This window comes from Gobio gobio (genome assembly GCF_949357685.1).
Source record: "Gobio gobio genome assembly, chromosome: 16".
Taxonomy (NCBI): domain Eukaryota; kingdom Metazoa; phylum Chordata; class Actinopteri; order Cypriniformes; family Gobionidae; genus Gobio; species Gobio gobio.
In genome coordinates, this window is record NC_137109.1 from 19,939,944 (window position 1) to 19,961,267 (window position 21,324).

The 21,324-nt window shown below is 38.0% G+C and overlaps 1 protein-coding gene across 4 annotated transcripts in view; it reads right to left on the bottom strand.

Annotated features, from left to right (window-relative positions):
* Positions 1-886: 886 nt before the first annotated feature.
* Positions 887-21,324, bottom strand: part of maea (macrophage erythroblast attacher, E3 ubiquitin ligase) — a 32,823-nt gene continuing 12,385 nt past the window's right edge. Inside the window, exons 1-9 of one of the 4 annotated variants that reach the window (XM_079839436.1) lie at positions 13,141-13,235; positions 9,915-10,097; positions 9,617-9,820; positions 9,414-9,536; positions 9,126-9,202; positions 8,905-9,013; positions 8,624-8,757; positions 6,495-6,690; positions 887-2,381 (exon numbers count right to left, since the gene is read on the bottom strand). In XM_079839436.1, the coding sequence (XP_079695562.1) occupies positions 2,286-2,381; positions 6,495-6,690; positions 8,624-8,757; positions 8,905-9,013; positions 9,126-9,202; positions 9,414-9,536; positions 9,617-9,820; positions 9,915-10,097; positions 13,141-13,209 (1,191 nt within the window). In that variant the 5' untranslated portion in view covers positions 13,210-13,235 and the 3' untranslated portion in view covers positions 887-2,285. Of the gene's footprint in view, positions 2,382-6,494; positions 6,691-8,623; positions 8,758-8,904; positions 9,014-9,125; positions 9,240-9,378; positions 9,537-9,616; positions 9,821-9,914; positions 10,098-12,557; positions 12,746-13,140; positions 13,236-21,324 lie in introns of those variants that run through there. The other 3 variants (XM_079839437.1, XM_079839434.1, XM_079839435.1) reach the window with 3 other exon arrangements.

The window sequence follows — 21,324 nt, forward strand, 5'->3', positions numbered from 1 at the left end:
TAGCTATGCATTCAAGACTATTTAGCAAACCACGATCACTTTGGCTACGTTAACTTTCCAATTAAATGCATCACGATTGTTTTAATGTTAAAATAAAAACTGATTCACATGTGATACTCACACTCTGATCGTCATCCATCTTTGCTGGTCCTCTAATTCGCTAGGTCAATAAAAACCTAGGGTCCTAGAAATGCGTTCCTGAAAACGCAGCCTCCGGTTGTGCAGGCAGATGCTACTCAGAGTTGCTAGACTACACTCGCGGCAAAATACATTTTCTGCCGCTAGGGTGCGTCTAGATTTCTAGGCTAACGACGTTATATATACATACAATTATAAATGATATGCTGGACTGTCATGGCTAATGATGCACATCAGAGGGGATTTAAAAGTGTGTATACGCAATGCCGACTGATAAAGAAGTGGGTATACGCCTGGTACTACACCAATGCCTGTGACCATGGAAGTGTGATTGGAACACATGACTTCAATGATTTGGAGGGATGTCCCAATACTTTTGGATGTATTCTAGGCCTGTACTGACGCTGCTGAATGAGAACTGAACTGAGCTGGACGATGATTTTTTTTTGCAAAATTGATGACCTTTACAATGGAACCGATTCATCACTGAACTGACATTAGCTGAACAATAGCCCAAATGCAGCATTTTTCTGTTATCACTGTAAAGCTGCTTTGTAACTATCTGTATTGTATAAAGGATATCAATTTAGAAGGTAAACATTTATATATTTTATATATATATATGACTATTTCTCATGTGTGTTAAATAATAGCTGTGGTACTCTTTAACTTGATGGCGAACATGTAAGAAATCTTAAATTTCCCCATTGGGAGTTCAACCTTGTTTTTCAGACAGACAAAGACAATATATAATCAAATCAATCTTTATTGGCAATTCGACACGAACAACCCATCTACCCTACCAAAATACACATGCATGCGCAGTTTCTAAGCAAGTCTTTCCACAATTACAGTTAAACACATGGAGAATCATTTCCAACAGGAAGGGATGTTGGTGCACATTAAAGTGAAACTAAAATACCAGAGGGCCTTTCATTGACAGCCCCCTTCCATTGGTTACCTGCTGTTGATCCTGTGAAACCTGAGACTTTCTGGGGTTTTGTGCATGGGGAACATTATCAAAACCTTCTTTTCCCAATATCCTGCTTTGGAAATTGTGCTCAAAATGACTGTATACACACAATGAGAAATTCTAAATGTAAGACAAATATTCTATATATTTGAAAAGATCCATATTAATCAGTTTTGCAGCAGAAGAAACCTCACATAAGGGGGGTATCAAACTTCCGCCCATGTAATAAACTGTGCGAGATTTGGACCTACCCTGAGATCCAAAACACCAAAAACAGCTTTACAATATTACAATTGATCCTTTAGTCACAAAACGGCACTAAATGCAGCATGAAGTTAACATCAACATGTGATATTGTTTTGTAGAACACAACATACCATTAGTTATTTAAAAAAAAAAAGGAAAAATGTAGGCATATCCATCAGAAATCAATCTTGCATACTAGTCCAAAAAGGACTTTGGTCATACACAAAGTTTTATTTGATGAATGATGATATAAGAAGTCCATATAGTACGTACTGTTAAAAGTGTAAACTAATGTGATTCTTTAACAAAAGCCTGAAACACTGTTGTGTCTTTCTAGTCTGTACATCAGAGCAGTATTGCTATAAATGCTACAGCTTTTTTTTTTAAACATGTTACCTCATAAACTGAGGATGTCAGTCAAAATATCATATTAACATAAATGCTTGTCACAGATTTCACAGGTGCAAAAGCAAGGCAGAGAGTGTTCTCTACAACTACCTACTCACAATCTATCTAAAAATAATGACCTAAATGGGTGCCCTTGTTCAAAAAAACAAAAATGAATAATTCAATTTTTGTTAACACACTACAAGGCAGGAGCTCCTTCAAGATAAATTGGTATGGAGTCGTGCTGGTTTGTTTTACACTATTGAAAAGAAACCAGATAAATAAATGCCAAACTATCAACCATTTTAAAAACACCAACCAAAAAAACTCCCTTGTCACAATAGTCCGTTTTGCGCAGAACAACTCCATTGTGAAGGTCTTGTCGGCTGGTTGAGGGCAAGGGCATATTGTCAATGAATTTCACTTGCATGGAACAAGGGCTGAAGCATTGACACCCTTAGACAAATTAAGTCAACATGAAATTCACCCAGCCTATGATGACGCCACAAAGTAAAGTTCCAGAAGTTTTGTGGAGCTCGCATCACATAATGTAAACCTTCTCGGCCTGGGAAAAGTTGAAAACCTCTTTGGTCCTGGGGCAAACCACCTTGTCATCTTGACGAATGGACAAGAGAGACTGAAAACCAGAGGCAAGGAAATGTTAATCACTGTGTTTATACAGCATTGCTAACGGCATAGAATTGGGCTGCAAAACTAATTACGATTTTTCTGAAAGAAAAAAAAAATTCCAGGTGCTTAGCTAACAAATTTGTGATTATATGAGCAATCTCACACAAGTAGCCATGCAATATGGCTGTATATTAGCATGTCTGTGATTCGGCTGTAGGTAATCTCAGCCGTTCTGATATAGTCATATTGCATGGCTACGAGTTTGATATTGCGTTTACGCAACAGTTCGATGACAAGTGAGTAAAGAAACAACAAAGTGTCTTTAAATAGCCTCTTTTGTGCAGAACTACTTCCTTCCGCCTCGGAATCAAATCTCAAGTTTACAGTTTAACAGTTGAGCCCAAGCCTCTGCTACTAATTCTAAATCGTCACTTTAGAACTAGTAATGAAGGAACGATGAGTCGCTTCATTGAAGCTTATTGTATTATATAGAGTATTATGAGAGAGATGGGGACGATTTTCGCACGCGTTTATCGCCGACGTTTAACGCCTCGTGACAAAACAAAGGGTGCCAATGTGAGTGTGCACACCGACGCGCAAAACACCAGACGCAAAAGCGTCAAAAAAAAAAAAAAAGTGTTTTACTTTGGCGCGGCGTGTTAAAAACTGGCAGACAATGAGATCGCGCTTTTGTTCACGTGCCTGGAGCTGCTGAAATTACAGTAAAACACGACTTGGTGGCGCTCAAGCACAAAACGGTCTTGCCGTGCACACATTGATACGACAAAATAAAATGTCTATGGTTTTGGCAAGCACGTAAATACTGTCTCTCTTCTTCTTCTTCTGTGTGATAAGCGAGTGTCAGAAGCGTAAAGTGCCGCAGCACCACCTTGTGTACCAGGAGCGCTATCCACTGAATCTGCACGTTCACGTTCGCCAGTGAAAATCGAGACGCGACGAAAAACGTCACGAAAAACGCTGGTGATAAGCGCACACGATATTCGTCCCGGTGTGTACAGGCCTTAAGCGAGTGCATTTCCTGCATTATCTGATATTCTTCTGGTCAATCTTATAATCAAACAAAATCTATTTGAGTCAAGGGGATTTCCCATGACAGAGCTAGTTGTTTAATGTAAAAACAACGTCCTTGTTTACTTCCTTGTTTCAGTCCCTTTCAATATAAAAGTCTTTGCTACTGGCTCACTCGTAAAACCAGGGTTCCCACTCTTTCATGAACACCAGATTTAAGGACTTTTTCAAGCACCATTTATTTTATATCAAGCACCTATCAGATTCATAACCCAGCATATGTAGCATCACGAAAGACCTCTTAAATTTGGCTACTTAAAGGAACACGGCAACTTTTTGGGACTTTAGCTTATTCACCGTATCCCCCCAGAGTTAGATAAATCCATACACCATTCTCATCTCAGTGTGTGCTGTGTCTGATGCACCCACCGCTAACCTAGCTTTGCACAAAGACTGGAGGTAAACGGCTCCAGCTAGCCTACTGCTCAATAAGTGACAAATTAACACCAACGCATTAAAAATATTTAACGCAATTAATGCAGCGTTTGTTTTTATATCCATTTTTGCCAAGCGTTACATTATATGATCACGCTCTTATTCATGAAAATGCTTTTAAAACATCTATGCGACAAGACAAAAGAGAACACGCTGTATGTCAATGTCCTGTGTGTGTGGCTGCGTCTCGATCAGATCCCTAGTTCAGTAGTCAGGGCACTGATTCTATATTTAATTTATGCAGTTAAGAAATGTGTTTGATAACTATTACATTTCTGTATATGTCTAACAGGGAAGGCCACAGGTAAATATAACATTTATTATAATGGGTTTATTTAAAGATTGTTTTAAGTTCACTTAAATTAGTTTTCTTTAAGTCTAATAAATGTTGAAATTGATAGCTTTCAGTTATACTGTAATATAATGTCATTGATGTTTCATAGAGACAGTAGTATCAGTGATACTGGCCTTCCTTCATAAAAAGATGCCATTACAACACATATTTAAAATACGCCGACTTTAAATTGTTTCTACATTAATTTGGAGAGTAACTGAAATTAATACAATAGCAAAATATTAAAAACTCCAAATATTTTTAAAATATATTTTAAAATACAGATTTTTTTTTATTAATTCGTAAAAAAACAAATTGTATTGATTCCCAGCACTAGAATAGTTGCATCGTGTACTACGACTGACGGAAAATGAAAAGTTGGGATTTTCTAGACCAAAATGGCTAGGAACTATACTCTCATTCCTGCGTTGTAATCCAGGGACTTTGCTGCCATACCATGGGTTCAGCGGCGCGCATTTCAGGCAAAACCGGACAAGTGTATGCATATGGTTGTTTAAACCAAATTTTACTCCCGGCAAATTGTTAAAAAATAAACGTGTGAGAGGATGTTATAGGCTATATATGTTGCATATACTGCAACACGCATCGCCGCAAATGAGTGAAGCAAGCCAACACGCACACTGCCGCAAGTGAAACTGAAAGTAGGCCTAAGTCTTAAATGCTCAAAAAAACCATCTTCATTAAAACGAATGAGACTAAATGATCTCACCAGTTCTTAGCTTGCTCTCTCATATTGTGGTCTTTGATCTTGAAATGAGCTGATGAATAAAATGCAGCTCAATGGCAATCTGTTGCTTTCGTTGACGTGAACTCCATTAAATATGCATATAGCGCGGGAATTGAAGATCGGTTTTATATTCATTTTGCGGAGAGGTGTAAGGACAACCTGCATGTTTTTTTGTTTTTTGTTTATATTGTGTAGCCCGTTTTGTTTGCGAGCACCTACGATCAGCCTGACCTCAACTTATCAAAAATGCCTTTTTACACACATACTTAAGCAACATTTCGTCTTTGATAGCGCATATAGGCCTACTGTAGGACAATTTATGAAATAACACTAATTCTAAACAAAATGCATTTCAAATTTAATTCAAGCACTTTCAAGGACCTATATTTGTTTTCAAGTACTTTCCAGGCCTTGAATCCATGAGTAGAAATTCAAGTACTTTCAAGAAGAGTGGGAACCCTGTAAAACAGTCTTTGCTGCCATCTAATGGTGTAATAACTCTCACTGTCGAAATCACAATCCCTAATGGACCCTTTTCCAATATCAAATACGGCATGTTATTTATATATTTATTAAAAAAATTATATTTAAATAAACAACATTAGCCAGTATAAAAAAATATAAGAAAAAGTGACAATGCAGGAAATAAATAGACAGTTCAGTCAAAAGTACAAAAGCAGTGCTAGTTAGTTATAGTACAGGACTTCAGTTAAATAAAACTTAACTTTGCCTTTGGCCAATTCGATTTGCTCTGGGCCAAGTAATAGATTAATAAGACCAAAGATCGCCTGTTTGATATACCCTAAATTAATTTATTTTTAATTTTCCTCCTGTTTAACCACTATCTACACAGTAAGAGCCAGCGGCGAATTCCCGAAGGCCTGGCCGAGATGAAGCTGTTATCAGCGGTTACATGAGACCTGAACGGCTGCCAAAAACATATAAACAAATTGTCAAATATATAAGTCGCATATTTGAGGTCTAAATAACTACATTCTCGCCTTAAAGAAAACTCTTTAAACTACAACAGTAGTATTTGTAAAATTATGGTGTTTTTGCTCGTTCCACACTCGCTATGAGAGAAATGCTGCAAGCAGAGTGAGAGACTACAGAATATCTTATGGCTAGAAAAGGCTCTCAGCCAATCAGAATCGAGAACCAGAACGAACTATTGTATAAATTTATATTACTACTAAAAAAATATTAATAGTAATATTTCACTGTAAAATAAAAAGCATATAAATAACATGATATAAACCAATCTGCCCTGACATACAGCAAACACCGGCGACAAAGAACACCGTGCCGTGCTTCACTCTGAAACATGCAGCACAGATATTCATTTAATTAAATCGCAGCCTTTGAAATTTAATAATCGCACTAAGCCGCATCGTGATATCTGTTTTATTTGGATTCATTGTGCAACCCTGGAATAAAATGCATAGCATATATATACACACTGAATATGAAAATGACAGCTGTCCGCAGAACACAAAAATAGCTTCAAAACTCACATTGTATCCATAAACATAGCCATTAGGCAGCATCATGGGTGGGTTGTTCTCATTCATGACCTCGCCAGAGATTTTGCACACCAGCCTTGAGTTTGCACAGTGGGCCATGGGAAGAGGTTGAGCCAATTTGTTCAGCGACTTACTGCAGACAGGGCAGTCTGGGTTTTTGGAAGTGCCATCCTCTTTATAACACTGCCTGTAAACTTGGAATTAAGGTCAACAACTAGTCAGTTAGACTAATAAACCAAAAGAGTTTTATTTTCTTTAAAGGACCATTTACAGTCACTTAAAGCAATGACCCTTCTCTTGTCATCTAGACAAAAATACTATGTTAAAAACACCCATCTGCTGGACATGCAACCTGAAAACCCTAAGCAACCCTCTACTATGCGACTAAATCTTCACTCTGGGCGACTAAATAATGTTTATAATTAGCAATTGGTTAATCAGTTTTTAGATTTTACTCGCCTGTGTGTGTGTTAGAGGCTAGTATAAGTTTAGCATAGATATATTTCCACTCGCTGAACTCTTGAGCGCTTGAGAGTTTCATTCTCCATCAAGTGATCTGTACCACTTCCACACCATGCAGAATCAACACGCTACATGTTCTTTGTTGTATTTTCCCATCAAAATAACAGAGTTAATTTAGAATTATTTAGCTTTTAGCAGAATATATGCCGATTTCTCCGGTGGTGGGCGGAACTAATGTGCATATGGCAATCTCATTGGCTTGTGCTCATCTATTACCATCCCCATTTTGATTTCAGCATATCAATTCAAGCGGAGCGAATGCTGACAATATTAATATTCATGAACCCAGCAGCACATCACTCTTTAGTGCGTTGTATATTGTTATTAGTAGTACAATTAATAGTAATACTATTATCTTTTTTTTTACAGAAACACTGAAAAACACACCACCACCAGTCCTAAATCCGGTTAAAATGACAAATATGCATTTTTACATGGTTACCAAGTTTTAGTTTTAATTACTAAAGTTCTATCATTTAATAGTGCTTGAATATCATAATATAATGCTTGTTTGACTGATGTTAAGAGATATGTTAAATATAAATATGTTCAGATATTTTAAAAGGTGTGCCTAATATTGTGTTGGTCCCCCTTTTGCTGCCAAAACAGCCCTGACCTGTCGAGGCATGGACTCCACTAGACCCCTGAAGGTGTGCTGTGGTATCTGGCACCAAGATGTTAGTAGCAGATCCTTTAAGTCCTGCAAGTTGCGAGGTGGGGTCTCCGTGGATCGGACTTGTTTGCTCAGCACATCCCACAGCAAATCCACTCGATTGGATTGAGATCTGGGGAATTTGGAGGCCAAGTCAACACCTCTAACTCATTGTTATGCTCCTCAAACCATTCCTGAACCATTTTTGCTTTGTCGCAGAGTGCATTATCTGCTGAAAGAGGCCACAGCCACCAGAGAATACCGTTTCCATGAAAGGGTGCACATGGTCTGCAACAATGCTTAGGTAGGTGGTACGTGTCAAAGTAACATCCACATGGATGGCAGGACCTAAGGTTTCCCAGCAGAAAACTGCCCACTGTTGGCGCTTTCGGAGATGGACAGGGGTCCGCATGGGCACCCTGACTGGTCTGCGGCTATGCAGCCTCATACACAACAAACTGCGATGCACTGTGAATTCTGACACCTTCCTATCAGAACCAGCATTAACTTCTTGAGCAATTTGAGCTACAGTAGCTTGTCTGGTTGATCGGGCCAGCCTACTCTCCCCACGTACATCCCCAGTTTTGGAGATTCTCTGACCCAGTAGTCTAGCCATTATAATTTGGCCCTTGTCAAACTCGCTCAAATCCTTACGCTTGCCCATTTTTCCTGCTTCTAACACATCAACTTTGAGGACAAAATGTTCACTTGCTGCCTAATATATCTCACCCACTACCAGGTGGGTTGATGAAGAGATAATCAGTGTTATTCACTTCACCTGTCAGTGGTCATAATGTTATGCCTGATCGGAGTGTGTGTGTGTGTATATATATAGTATTTCAGTCTGGCGAGTAAACAAAAAAATTTACTAGGCAGTGGAAATTTTATTGCCACGGTGTGCGTAGAGGGTTGTTAAGGATGATGAATGTTACTGCAGAAAGGATACGGGGTTTTGATGGCTGACAGCCCTGCCTGCAGGGTAATGGTAAACACAGAGTTGTTCCCCAGCTGGTGTAATCTGTAGTTGTCATATCTGAATTGCTGGATCAGCATTTTCCAGCGAGCTGGATCCAAAAGATCCTGGGAGGAAAGACAAAAAAAATGTTGCGGATCATTGAGCTAGTACCTGCTGTGGTGGCATTTTCAGAAACAATAAACAATCAATATCAAAATTCCTTTGAGTGGAAGATACGTTTCAGATAATATAGAAGCAGAAATGTAATTTGCCTTGTATGGTGAGATGTGCGTGTCTGAGGGAAACGCCAGCATGCCCATCACTTGTCGTACCTCGTCCAACTGCCCTCCTTCTGCTTGGCTGAAGTGTTTGCGTGCATGTCTAAACGAGATTCATCTTTATGTAATAACACCAACTATGACTTATGATCTGTATTCATGTTTAACAATTAATTACAGCAATTCAGAAAAACTTGGAATGGCACTCCTAGTACCTTACTGCATCCATTCGTTTGTTTTGTCGAATGAGTTCAATAAATTCCTGGATCCTTAAACTGAACTCCAAACAGCTCTGGGAACAGGGACATATTTCAATAAAACCGAATAAACTTCACCTTTCAAATTGCATCGTCTTCTGGCTACATGACAAAACATCTCTGAAATGAAAACACAGACTGCAAGGAATAGAACCACAAACATTCTGTTGCTCCGTAATGACGGTTAAAACTCAAGTAAATGTTTGAATACAGCAACTGGGGAGGAAAACGAATCCAGCATCTTACTTTCATTTTTCGTAAGCGAGACTTGTTATCGTGGCACCAAGCCAGACAGGTAGCGGTTTCCTGACGTTCAAGAGATTCCTCAACCTCTTTCGCAGTAAGAAACATTTCTATGTTGACCAAATCCTGCGAAGACAAAACATAGCCATGTGAGAACCAGCGCAAGCCTCTAACTCGCTGCAAAGGAAAAGTGGAGGGAGACGCACTTCAATCCCACTTTGTCTGGCTAGCTTGACTGCGGTGTTGTAATAGCCACATCGTAGTAAGTGTTCCACCATCATGCGGTCCATGCGCTTCTTTTTCCAAACGTTGGCGCTGGCCGGCTGGTCACTGCTATGTTCCTTCAGGTGCTCTATGCGTCGCTTGCATAACTTAGCGCTCTCGTCTTCTGCTTGGATAGACTCAGCTGCCTGTCAGATAAGAAACCCTTTCACTCTTTAGTGTAAACGGAACAAATGTGGTAAAATGTATCTAATTCAACATGATGCCTCAGAGTCAGCATACCTTTCTCTTGAGGGCGCTGAGCTTCTCAACCACCCCATCCAGGAGAGAGACTACGGTATCCACCACTGGAAAGCTACTGAGCGTTTTCTCTAGTTCTGCCACCACCATCGTCACGTGACTGGTCTCCCGGTCTATATTCTTTTGAGCTGCTCGGAAGCGCTTGTTCAAGGTTTCATAAGGAACCTGTTGAGGTGAATAAACAGAATTTCATTACTAGGCACAATTTCAACTAGCTAATACAACAACCTCTTTTTTTTGTTGTTTGGTGGTAATATTATTCTTCACAACAAGAATTCAAAAAGCACCTCATCCATCATTTCTCTCTGTCTCATCACTAAGGGATTGGTTTACCCGAAAATGAAAAAGCCTACACTAAATGGTTAATCAGATAAAGTGATCCTGTCTCTTCAGAAGACTTGTATTAAACCACTTGATTCATATGGCTTTTTAACGCATGAACGATTTGGAAGGATGACAGAATATTAAAAATAACTTAATTTGGGTCCTGAAGATAAATTAAAGTGTAATGGGTTTGGAACAACACAAGGGTAATGTAAATGACCATTTTCATTTCTGTGTGAATTATCCCTTTAAAATGCCCTTTTTATGCTATTTTGAAAGTTCCTGGTTTTGTTTTGGAGTCTCCTACAATAGTTTTGCATGCATCCAAGGTCAAAACCACTTTCATTGTCCAGTGGATCCTTAGTAAGTAAATATTTTTGACTTGTAAGATTTGCACGTCCTGTATTAGTAAAGTAAGAAGTTTCTTGTTCTTTTAGCTGTCCATTTGAGAGAAAGGTCATAAAGGTGTACATCATCATTAGGCCAGGATGCACAGTGTTCTGTTGATTTGTTCTACCTTGTCAGATTTTGCTACCTTCCATTAAAACTGTAGGCAGCACAATTCTACAGCAAAAAATGCTACCTATCAGATTGTGCTACCAGCAATATATTCATGTGATTTGAAGCTTTATTAATATCTACACCTAAACTTCCCTTAAACTATGTCAATATTTTAAAAATAAATATGAAATATCGATGTGCACATGCGCAGTAAGCCCTGGTAGGACAATCTGATGGGTAGGATGAAATGTCAGGACACCGGCACTACCTAAGCTGTGGAAGAGGCAGAGACCTTCAACCTTATCTCTTAGGACCCGCCAGTTTATTTTGATCAGGCCATCTGTCACCTTACAACCAGGGCAGATAAGTAGCATCAACATTTGCAATGCTCTATTCACGCACAGATGTTTTAGAGTAGATAAACTCCCTACATCAGTCAATAATATTATTGAAGCTATAACCTTTGTTGGATTACAAGGTGTAATTTTGGCAGGGAGAAGTGAAAGGCCCTCGATGCAGGCCAGAATTCATGCAAGAGCACTGATGCATAAATCAGCACACAAATATAGAGTTATAACTCAAATATTTCATTTTTTCCTAAAGCAATTTTAAGATATTGATTTATTTCCTTATCAAACAATAGAAGATGGACTCCTGTTCATTCATGTCGATAACTTAAACTCATAAATAAAAACCCCCATTACAACTGTCAAAAAGATAAATGTATCTATTTAGAGCTCTACACTGCTACACAATATATTTGTGTTCATTTTAATGTATGACCCTGTAAAATATTACAAGAATTGGTGCCTTACAAAAAGAGGGGCTTTATACATTGTATTGATAATTCCTAGGGGTGTAACGATATACATTCCTGTCACGATTCGAAACATATTGCATTACTGAACACACGATACGATATTTTTGCAATACTCATATGGTAAAATGCTACATTTGGTATTACATTGAGTGGAAATGAATAGGCTTGGACTTATAACCCAATGCACAGGGCAATGGTGACACCAGATTAAAAATACACATGATTCTGAAGCTAAAAATACAGAATTATTTTAGACGAATTATGCACTCCGTCACTGACTAGATATATTTATAATGTAGGCCACTTTTTACTGGTAAAATAAGACATTTGACATGATCAGGACCCACAAATATTCCCCGCTGCATTACATTATATTCAACATTATAGTAGCTTAATGTAGTACTTTTAGTCATTTTAATTTTGGATGAACTATACACAATACAGATTATCACTATCCACGATACATATTGTTGCATTTTTCTATTGCAATATATTGTTACACCCTTACTAATTCCTCAACCTATGTGTCTTAAGAAAATGCACGCTGAAATTGTGTGCATTTTGCATGGTTAGATCATGATGCAATGATTAAGAAGGTACTAGAAATCACTCCCAAATGCTGCAAGACGAGCTCAGATGCAACATGCCCTTGACACAGCAGTGATCACCATATATTATTGACATTCAGTGTGCGTGTACATAAACAGGCGTCATTTTACAGGAGATCAATGAGCTAAATCACGTTACAAAGCATTCAACTTGCCATCAAACAATCAAGGGAATCGGCCAACGCAAGGATCCAGACTAATCGACGCTATCAATCGGGGAAAATCTATGACGCAGAGAACAAAGGTGCTGTGTGCCAACCATTAAATAATAAGCCCCTCACCAAGAATCAACACCTGAGCTATAAACCCGCTACTGAGCAACGCAACATGATGCAATGTGAGCCTAATATGGTGCATAAATCGCTTGCATACCGAGCTCTGGTCACCATTGGCATGTGTCTATTCCTCCAACACACGAATATCATGCTGTCTAGATCATCTTTTCAGACGACAGCGTTCAAAACGAAATGATCTGATCAGTGCTCGAGTATAATGTAGCTATACAACCGACACGATTCTTGTCACTATCCACCTCGCTAATGATCCTCGTCAATCTGCCTTAAACTGCATTGCTCGCTGGTTACACTAGTGGACAAACCAGTGATGGGATAAAACAGCGCCTAATAAAACAAGACTGTCGGAACGCAAGAGTGACAAGGATCAGACTGATATTATTCGAATAATTGCTGTTTTTTATAGATCCGTCGGCTTATAACCGTTCAGCCGATGTCATTGCTCGACAGTTTGCGATCACTTCGCTAAGATGTGTTTGTGTGAGACTTGTTTTGCTAAGTTATCTAGCCTTATAGCTAACCAGTTAACTGTCTAAATGCAGTCACATACTTTCCATCTGATCGATCATTTCCGTTTGATGATCTGTTATGAAGGTCATATAGCGCAGACGGAATCTGTTCCGTTACACGCTTAGAATATTGAGAGGAAAGGCTTGACAGACCTTTAAAGTTGGGTATTCTTGCACCTTTAGGGCCATAGAGAGTTGAGCTGCTGTCTCCTGCACCGCCATCTTGGTTTGGGGAAACCGTGGAGCGTTTGTTCGTCTTCTTCTCGGCGTTGGGCTTCACTGCGGCAGTGAAACTAGACTGAACGCCACTGCCTCCTAGTGTGGCGGTGAATTGCGTCTTCTGAAAGGTTTAGTTCACCCAAAAATGATTATTTCCTCATGTCGCACCCAAAGCTCGTAGGCTAAATCGTAAAATAAATTTCCAAAATCTTCTGAAGAGACACGATAGCTTTATATGATTTACAGATTTAATTTAGACATCTTCATTCGTGTTCCATAGATGAACGGAAGGAACAACATGAGTAAGTCATTTTAATTTTGGGGTGAACTAACCCTTTAAAGGTGCACTATGTAACATTTTTGCAGTAAAATATCCAAAAACCACTTGGCCAGTGTTATATATTTTGTTCAATTGAGTACTTACAATATCCCCAATGTTTCCAACTATTTGTAAATCGTGAGAAAATTGCTATTTTACCCAAGGAACCGGGACGGGTGAGGGAGCCGTCTCTCAATGGCGTCATATCTGTGTTACCATACCTGCCAACTTTTCAAAAAACCTTGGAGTTAGATTTTATCAGGGGAGATCAAAATTATGCCGCACACGCAGCCACACAAGTTGGTGGCTCAGATATCAGAGAATTGGAATTAATTTGATGTTGTAGCCATGTATACCCTGCATTCTGGTAGTTTGTGGGGAGGCCCAAAGCCGTTGATATGGGCAGCCTACTGGAGATGGACAATATTGGTTACATTCTGTGAAGCAGACATAGCTGAAGGTCTACCCCCAGGAAATTTTGGACTAAGAAGATATGCTTTCCTGCATTCTAGTAGATTTTGGGGTGGTCTGCTAAAGATGTGCAATACCTGAACTTATTCTGATTCATGTTCGGCATCATTGTAGAGCCTCCTAGACTTGAGCTAAACATTCAACCAGAAAACTATTGTTGTGCCTAATGACTTATTAATAGACCAGTGTTTAAGGTTGATTAGGTTGATTGATATTTTGATTAGAATGGTATTAGCTAACGCGTTCTTCATGTATTGTGCTAGTTTAGCAATTATAATGTTTGGATCTACACATTGGATCTACACATAAAAAACATGGTTCACGTTTCTTGAATTTCAGACACAGTATTCAAGGACTGGCAACTATGTGAAAACAAACATTGGTCTTAGAAAGTGCTTAAATTAAACAAAGTTTAAGAGTAGTTAAAGAAGAGAAACCGACATATTTCTGCTTTTTCATTCAGGGAGTCTGTTGCCGAATTCAGACAAATGCAAAAGAAAAACCCCTATTTTTACATAGTTTACACATAGGCTACACACAGTGTTGTAAATGTTTGTTAACTGTTGGATTGATAAGCTACGTGCATTAAAATAATGTAGAATAATAATGTATCTAGAATATTATATAAAATCATATTTTAAATAGATGTAATTTATCATTTTGACTCGTAGTGTATAATTTTCCCTGTTCTTAAGAATTGTTTAAATTCAGTTATGTGATGTTTTTTACAAAACAGGATGATTTTTGAGAATTTAAACTTTCAAATAATACCTAAAATGATTAGGCATAGGGCCTACTTAAAACTTGGTTTGAATAGTCTATATTGATGTTTATTAAACATATAAGCTCATTTATTACTAATTTTATAAATAATTTATTTTGATGGCTGATTGGTTTATGGTTTATTTCCAATTAACTTCTCTGATTATATAATATTAACGATGTTAAAGCAGCACTAGGTAGTTTTTGCTCTCGGGGTCCCCCTACAGTTGAGAAACAGTATTGTCCTCTACTACTGTCATAAACTGTCATTCTACATCAGTGGATGCATCGCACGTGCATTTGTTGACATGACAACTATGATAGCCCTGAACACTGCGGGAGGAGTTCACCTGTCTATGGAGTTCACATGCAGGTGTTCTGCTTGCGTCGCGTGTGAAATGTCTTCATCCCAGGTACAGTGGCATATGTTTCAGCATGTCATATGAATATAATTTCATGGGTTTTATTTTTTTCAAACGCCAAATGATCGCGATGCTCACGTTTACAAGCCAGCGTCATTATAGTAGCCTAGTCTATTGGTTCCCGTTTTACAGAATCTATATGATACTTCAATTCAATGTTTGAGTGGTAGGTAATAACCATATATCGTCAAAATTATAATATCAAGCTACCATAGATGAATCTGCACATTTGAAAAATTGATTTGCATTAAAGCTTGAGGAAAGACAAATAAACCAATATCACAGACATGTTAGGTATCCTAAAATATGATTTTGTACGTCTTACGTATTTACTGGCAAGAATGTAGCCCCTCCTCCTTCAGCTCACGCCCGCGAGCAAACGCTGGCCCAATGTTGATCCTCGTCCTGCCTTTAATCCGATCACTTTCTCGTTTGCTCTTTTTGCTTTCCTCCGACAAAACATTTGCTTTCTTATTTTTCTGTGCTGCTTCGGCCATGACTATAACATTCAGCAAACAAATTATAGTTTTTCTCGCACGTCCGAATTTAAGGAAGTGGGGGTGGTGGTGGAAGTGACGTATATGCCGTAAAGCAGTCGAATTTTGTAGTTCTTTTTTTTCTCGGGTTACTACCCGAAACCCGAAGTTTAAAAGTACGATTAAAAACGATACAGACCCCGTCAGGCTATGGCAGACGTGTCATTCAACCTATTGTAAGTCGATGTATCATCACAAGAGGTTTGAAAATATATTATAAAGGTTGAAAAGTTACCTAGTGCTGCTTTAAAATAATGTTAAGATTTTAGCATATGCAGAATTATCTACCATTAATGATAAACTAAATCCTATAAAATCCTCTGCTTCAGTCTATTGCAGATATAGATATTCATACATGCAGCATGCGTATAACTACGGTTGCAGACGCACAGGCAACATTTGAATGTTCACAAAGCGCGTTCACGACCGGCTTTGACAGTTCGAAAGCGGCCCATAGAAACACTCGCTAGGCATCTACTTATATATGGACAGCAGCACATAGGGTTCAGTGGCGCTCATCAGCGCCATACCGTCAGGGAGTTTGAAAAGGACGAACGAGTCTCAGAAACGCTTTATTTTACTGCAGTGTGAACAAGTGTCATAGCAGCCGCCGAGCGAACGTACAGAGTAACGTCATAACTTAATTTTCAACACACTCAGATGTATTTATCTAATATGATAAACAGAGCTGCGTTACCTCATACTCATGACTGGAAAAACGGAAATGGCGCCGCAACTGTGGCATAATAAAAGTCCCGCCGACGACTATACCATAATAAAAGTCCTGCTGCTCGCGAGGCGTGTTGTACTCTTTTTATTAGCAATTGCTCCTGCGGCCTTGCTCAGCTCCACAACACTCGGTCCTGCTCTGCTTCATACTACAGTAATGTTACAGTTTTTCTCAGTCGCTTTGGTACATTTCTCGAATCATCCTCGACATTTGCAAAACAGCAAGTGCATTTCTCAAAACAATTCGTACAAATAGCAAAACACCATGGATTACCTGCAAAAGCCAGTCTCTTGCTCAAAATCCTTTGTTCATCTCTCAAAAGTAAATATCTGTGTCAATGAACATGTCAGTGCCATCAGAATGACAAGTCCTTGTGTCATTGTGTATGAATAAGACAGTCAAATTGCTTAGTCATATTGTCAATATAACTGTACTCTGGAGGGATGTTCTGATGTAAATATGGCTAAAATTTTGATGACAGTTATTGTAAATTGTAGGTTACACCTTAGTGTATGTGGGAGTTTGAATGCAAGAGACTGGACAAGATTCACATTTATGCTTTTACTGTTTGTACTGTAATTTGTTGACAGACCATGTCATTGCGATACAGAAAGGAAAAGACAGCACTGCATAGCACAAAGAAAAAACCCCCCAGAAAACAAAAGTAGAAATGTGAACGTCTAACGGAAATGTATAGAAATATGCTTGACATTTTATGACAACTTGTTCAACCATTTTGCATGTAAAGACTTATGCTATGAACTAATGCCTAAATGTTGTGGGGGGTGAGACTATTCAACAGAGACCCATTATAATACATTTTGATCAACATGACATAAGCAATTGATAATGTAGGAAACAGCAGAGAATTGTACATAATCATTTGCATTAATGTACACAAGCATTTGCAACTTGTTCAAAGAAATGAGAAACTGCTTTTTTGATGTGCACATGTGACACAATGATGTGAAGATTGAACAGGTAGCTTTGAGAATTTTAATTCTGATCTGAGAAATGTACCAAAGCAACTGAGAAAAACTGTATTGTAAAAATTGTAGGTTACACCTCAGTGTATGCAGGAGTTTGATTGCAAGAGACTGGACAAGATTCACATTTACACTTTTACTGTTTGTACTGTAATTTGTTGACAGACCATGTCATTGCGATACAGAAAGGAAAAGACGGCACTGCAAAGCACAAAGAAAATAAAAGAAAAAATCAAAAGTAGAAATGTGAACGTCTAATGGAAATATATAGAAACATGCTTGACATATTATGACAACTTGTTCAACCATTTTGCATGTAAAGACTTATGCAATGAACTAATGCCTAAATGTTGTGGGGGGTGAGACTATTCAACAGAGACCCATTATAATACATTTTGATCAACATGACATAAGCAACTGATAATGTAGGAAACAGCAGAGAATTGTACATAATCATTTGCATGGATGTACCAAAGCATTTGCAACTTGTTCAAAGAAATGAGAAACTGCTTTTTTGATGTGCACAAGTGACACAATGATATGAAGATTGAACAAGTAGTTTTGAGAATTTCAATTCTGATCTGAGAAATGTACCAAAGCGACTGAGAAAAACTGTAATAACCGCATCCATGAACATGATTTCTGCCCGAGTCCTATCCTGACTCTTTTCCACCGGCTGTGAGGTGAAGACCACATGTCCCAAGATTCTGCGCTCAAACTTGGCGTCATCAAACTACGCCTTTGTTTTGAATAGGCGACCTCTAGTGGACTGAAAAGTTACATAGTGCACCTTTGAGGATCTTCCACCCATAATGAGAATTCTAATGTAGGATCAGTTTTGAGGAGTAGTTACATGTAATGGAATTACATAGTTTAATTACAAAATAAATGTAACTGTAATCCATTAGTTACTGAGAATTAAAAAAATAAATAATTTACAGTTAGGTCTACTTATGAAAATTGTAACGATTACAAAGGGGGTTACATCTGAATATTTTCTGTAAAAGGCTAGGATATGTTGGATAATATTAATTTGTTGCTTTGCCTGTTTTTGATGTGCACACTGTCTCCTGCCATTAAAGTCGTCATGAAATCAAAATTTACCCTATTTATTTTGAAAGCGCATATTAGCTGCTAGTCTTGTGGTGAACAATTAGCCTAATCCAGGCAAGTTAATACACAGAAAAAATAGTTTGTCATGGTAATCTTTAATTAAAATCTGAAAAGTTACTTCCGGTCTGGAATGGCGTTCCTTCTCAGATGACGTCAGTTTGACGGCTTGGATTAAAAACGCTTAACCACTACTCTGTAGAGAAGTTTGTCTGTTTAGGGCCACTGTAGAAACATTACGGCATAAAATGGTGGCTTCACTGTGGCTTCACGTAAAACATAAAGGTTCATTATGAAAGGTCTTTTTACACCACTGAAAACATAGTTATGTGTATTATATTGCATTCTATCACTAGACTAGATCCTTATACATATTACACACTGCACCTTTAAATGCCATTGTAAAGTGATGCTATTCTGATGCTTTTGATTGGCTCTCTTGTTTGAATTTGCAGCGTCCATCAATGTGGATTGATGCTCTCAGCTGTCAGAGAGTTACCACTATGAGTGTTGAAAATGTGTTCCAGTGCTGAAAATGTAAAAATCTTTTAATCCAGAAATTAGAAAAGTGCTTAAATATAACATTTCATTGCAAAATATGTTTGCTAACTATTAAAATGCAATCAACATCCAAGGTTTCAATGTCGAACCTTAGGAAGCATCTCCTATGATGAATGTTAACCTGAAGTGGAAGGCGGTCGGCTGGAACTTTACTTTATAAAGTTTTAAATATGGATATTTTACTTACACAAACGCATCGATTCGCTTCAGAAGGCCTTTATTAACACACCAGAGCCGCTTGGAGCACGTTATTTGACGGAGAGGTGCATTTTTTATGGACTTCAAAAACAGAGCAACTATTAATCAAATTCTAATGCTTGGATTAGCCTGGACTTTTGTAATATAACTCAGAATTTATTCGTCTGAAAGAAGAATGTCATATACACTTAGGATGACTTGAGGGTGAGTAAATCATGGCTAATTTAAATTTTTGGGTTGAAAACTACTAACACGAAAATTGATAATTGACTCTAAACAATATTTTAGGTGGAAAATAACTTTATAAAAAAAACAAAATACTGTGCATGTTGCGAGTCTGTTTGGGTTGCCAGTGAGTATGAAAGAATCTATTCTTGCTTCTGTTAGTGAGAAATAAATATTAGTCCTTATATGGCATAATGTTTTCCCTTCACAAACTTATAGTGGTAAAAAGAATAGTATGCAGATTTTTACTATTTTTTTTATATCAGTAAGAAGAAAACATCAAGTTTTTTACTACAGTGTAAAGAACTTGAATCGTGTTTTCTCTTAACTAAATATAACTACGTATCTCTGTTTTTTAGAGATTAACCCTGCCTGTTTTAAATGTTTGAAAATGATTAGAAATTCAGAAAAGTGATCAAATGTAATGTTACATTACTTTAATTAAGTAGTAACTGAAATAGATACACTACTTATTACATTTTAACTTGTAATCTGTTACCTATTACATTTCCAAAATAACCTTCCCAACACTTTGTAGGATAGTAACCCAAAAGTTGACCCTTCAACAACCAAGCAAAGCATTTATGAAGGTAACATAACCCCAGTGGATGGATCGAAAACGATAGGTGAGACAAATACTAACATTTTAAATGTATTAAACCATCGCTTCCAAACAACTGTCATATGCACATTCATGAGTTCATGCTTGGTGTAAATGTCAGCACGTTCTGAAGCTCACGTGAGAAGTGACTCTTCTTTTTCTGATTATATGAGGTCTGATTCTTTATGAAGACTTCACCAGAGATTGTCATAATGAATATATTGAATGCCAAATATATAGTTTATAGCACCACCAAACTGCAGAATCACAATGGAGTTTATATATTTTTAATATTCAAACATTTTTTTTTTTATGTTTAAAGGTCCTGTTCTTCGTGATCCCATTTTTCAAACTTTAGTTAGTGTGTAATGTTGCTGTTAGAGCATAAATAATACTTGTAAAATTATAAAGCTCAAAGTTCAATGCCAAGCGAGATATTTTATTTGACAGAAGTTCCCTTTCAAAGCCTACAGCGAATGGCCGGTTTGGACTACATCCCTGTACATCCTGCTTTAATTACGTCAGTAGAACAGTTTGTCGACTAACCTCCGCCCACAAGAATATGCGAAAAAGGGGGCGTGGTCTTGTTGCTCCCTCGTGGAGAAGAGGAAGTGTTGCGTTCGGTTCGGTTCAGTTGCGTTTGTCGCCATGACGTTCAGACGCTGTTATTTTCATCCCGGAGTCAAATCACCTTTGTTTGGCCTTCAGGGGCTGTAGTTTGAGAGCGTTCATCTCCCCGTTATGGTAAGAGGCGTGACCTTTCCGGGCAACGTGTGCTAAGCTGCTGTCGAATCACAACACGGGAACCGCTGGCACAATCAGAACACGTTACGTGTTTCTGAAGGAGGGACTTCATAGAACGAGGAAATTCTCAGGCCGTTTTGAGGACAGTGAAAACAGCAGTATACAGATAAGTAAATTGTGTGAAAAATACTATTTTTTTACACATGAAACATGAACACATGTTATATTGCACACTTTAAACACAATCAAAGCTTAAAAAAAAACACGAAAAACGGGACCTTTAAAAATATAGGTGTGAGAACAAACATATCAAGCTGAAACACCTCACTAACAAAGTCACCATCACAGTGTATTATAAATTATTTATTCCTCCACAACATTATTATTTTAAATCATGTATGTAATCTTTAATAAAAAAAAACGTCCCCTCCCCCTCATCTGTCTTTTTGGGAT